Source organism: Quercus robur, chromosome 4 (genome assembly GCF_932294415.1).
Source record: "Quercus robur chromosome 4, dhQueRobu3.1, whole genome shotgun sequence".
Taxonomy (NCBI): Eukaryota; Viridiplantae; Streptophyta; class Magnoliopsida; order Fagales; family Fagaceae; genus Quercus; species Quercus robur.
The window spans coordinates 21,115,656-21,118,249 of NC_065537.1; the positions used below are offsets into that span (position 1 = coordinate 21,115,656).

General features: G+C 40.9%; 1 protein-coding gene across 1 annotated transcript; it reads left to right on the forward strand.

Annotated features, from left to right (window-relative positions):
* The first annotated feature begins 253 nt into the window (after nt 1-253).
* On the forward strand, nt 254-2,240 carry LOC126720849 (FHA domain-containing protein At4g14490). The gene has a single exon (XM_050423672.1). The coding sequence runs from the start codon at nt 342-344 to the stop codon at nt 1,278-1,280; it is 939 nt and encodes a 312-aa protein (XP_050279629.1). The 5' UTR covers nt 254-341; the 3' UTR covers nt 1,281-2,240.
* The last annotated feature ends 354 nt before the right edge of the window (nt 2,241-2,594 follow it).

The following is a 2,594-nucleotide window of genomic DNA, read 5'->3' on the forward strand; positions in this document are numbered from 1 at the left end:
ACCCAAATGATGTTGATTTTAGTTCCCACTTCAGAACACTTAACAAAAATTTTCTAAAGAAAGTGGACAAGAGGATTGATTTGATTAAAAATGAAATTATAGGATCGAATTAAATTTTAAGTAAAGTTAGTGAATTTATCCCAAAAAGGAAATCGAAATTTGTCCCAACAAAATTTAGCTTAATTTTTTTTTTTTAAATAAATAAATAAATTTATGAATTTGATACCGTTTAAAAAGAAAGGGTGCGGAAAACAAGCCCGCGTCGCTAGAATTCAAATGGAGTGCCACAGCCTGCCCTATCTCTCACAATCATAATCACAATCACAGCCTTAGCTCAAACAATGGAGCCCCCACCTCTGAAGCTCGTAATCGTCCATGGCCCACGTCAAGGCGAATCCCTAGAATTCCGACCCGGATCCAGGATCCGAATCGGCCGCATCATCCGTGGCAACAACCTCCCCATCAAAGACGCCGGCATCTCCTCCAATCACCTCTCCATCGACTCGGAGTCTTCTTCTTCTTCATTCGGATCCGGGTCGGGCAAATGGACCATCCGTGACCTCGACTCCTCCAATGGCACTCTCCTCAACGGCATCGAACTTAAACCAAACACTCCTCACGTTCTCTCCGACGGCGATTCCATCACGATCGGCGAGTTTACTTCTATCCTTGTGAATTTCAACAACGATGAGAGCCGACTCAGACGGAACCCTAGGCGCCGACGGAATGTTAGGGTTTTGCGGAGTGAAGAAGAAGAAGCAGAAGAATCAGAGAAAGAGAAACCGGTAAGGCAAATGAGTACGCGGCGGACTCGGAGCGCGAGAAATGTTCATGGATCGGAGAATGTCGAAGTTGCGGAAAAGAAACTGGTACCGGTTCGGCAAATGAGTACGCGGCGAACTCGGAGCGTGAAGGCTGTGGCTTTGGACTCAATGCTGGAGAATATTCCGGAGAATTCGGAGGCAGAGTGTGCAGAAGTGAAGGTTAAGGGTAAAAGGAGGCGGGCCGGGACGAGGAGGACGAGGAATTTGGGTGAAGAGCCACTGGAGAAGGTGGAGGAGACGAATTTAGAAGAGGCAGCGGAGAATATAGTTGTTGATGATGATGATGATGATAAGGAGGGGTTTGATTTGGAGACGAGGACGTTCGGGGAGTGGATTGGTTATTTGGAGGTGCATTTGCCGAAACAGATAATTGACGCGACTGAGGAGATGATTGAAGGTATGAAACGGAAAGCTGAGCGAGTTTGCGAGTACATGTTGGAGCATAGAGGAATGTGAAGGGCAAAGTACCGGTGGGATAGAGGGAGTCGCGGTAAATTGTGTATTGTAAATTGACTATGCAATTTCTGTGTTGATGTTTAGAATTGTAGATAATTGGCTATGCGTTCATTTTTATTTCCATTTAGGTAATATGATATATTTAGTTGGTGATCTTGTGCTTGGAGTATTGGTTTCGTTAGATGAAAGTTTTAAGTCTATTGGGTGATATAGTTTAGTGTTTAGAAGTTGTTCTCAATGTAGGAATTTAGGGGCTTCGATAAGACTGTATTAGGCAATCGTTGGATCAGTGAGGCAGCTGTGGATGGTTTTTCTGGAACTTATGTTAGGTGCTTCCAAGGCCCTTTAGGTCCTAACATGACCGGTATTTGAACAGGATTCTTTGGACATGTAAAAACTCTCACAAATTCATTTGTTTCTATGTATATTGTTTTTGAATCTTCTTAGTACTTACACAGCAGGCAAAATATCCAAAACGTCCAAGCACATCCTGGCAGTGCAACATGGGAGGATGTCCTGTATCTGACTGACCTTGAAAACTAGTAACTAATTGGAATGTTTTGAGTCTCAGGATTTTTGCAGAACGCTGCTACTGACTAGTCTTGCTCCCATTGGTGAGATAAGATATTTGGAAGAATAAGCAACGCCATTTTTCTCCGGATCAAGCTGTGAAGTAATTACTCTACAAACCTCATGCATTCTTCAAAGGAATATGGTCCTTCCATGTGAGGTATTCAATCTTCAATATATATTATAGAGAATCTTTTTGTGTCCTCTTATGTTGAAAATCCAAAATTTTGTTAAACTTCCTGATTTGGCGATTCAATATTCACAATGTAGCGTTGAACTTCTGATCTACAGAGACTGGGTGCTTGCACATAGTTTAATTTTTGTACCCGGCTCTCCTACTAAAACATCAGTTTTCATATTGTTTAAAGTGATATCTGTTCTTCATGCCAATTGGTGATATCTGTCTCTCAACTAAAACTTGATTCTTCGTTTGGTTGGTGATATGTGTTCTCCATGCTATTTATTATTTAGGCAGCCAGTTTGAAGAGGATTGGTTGGACTTTTATTGCAAATGCTTTTCTTCAGGGCCTTCAAAATCAATATGTACCTTGTTCATACTAATAGAAATCTGTTTTTTACCCCCATTTTTCTTCACAGTTCCTGGTTATATGTTATGAGTACTTGTGTTTTGAACTTTATAAATTTACAACATACTCCATAACTTGAATTTGGTGATTTTGTATGCAAATAAGTTAGGGTTGATTAATTAAAATTGATTGATTTGGTTAATGGAAGACTTCTATA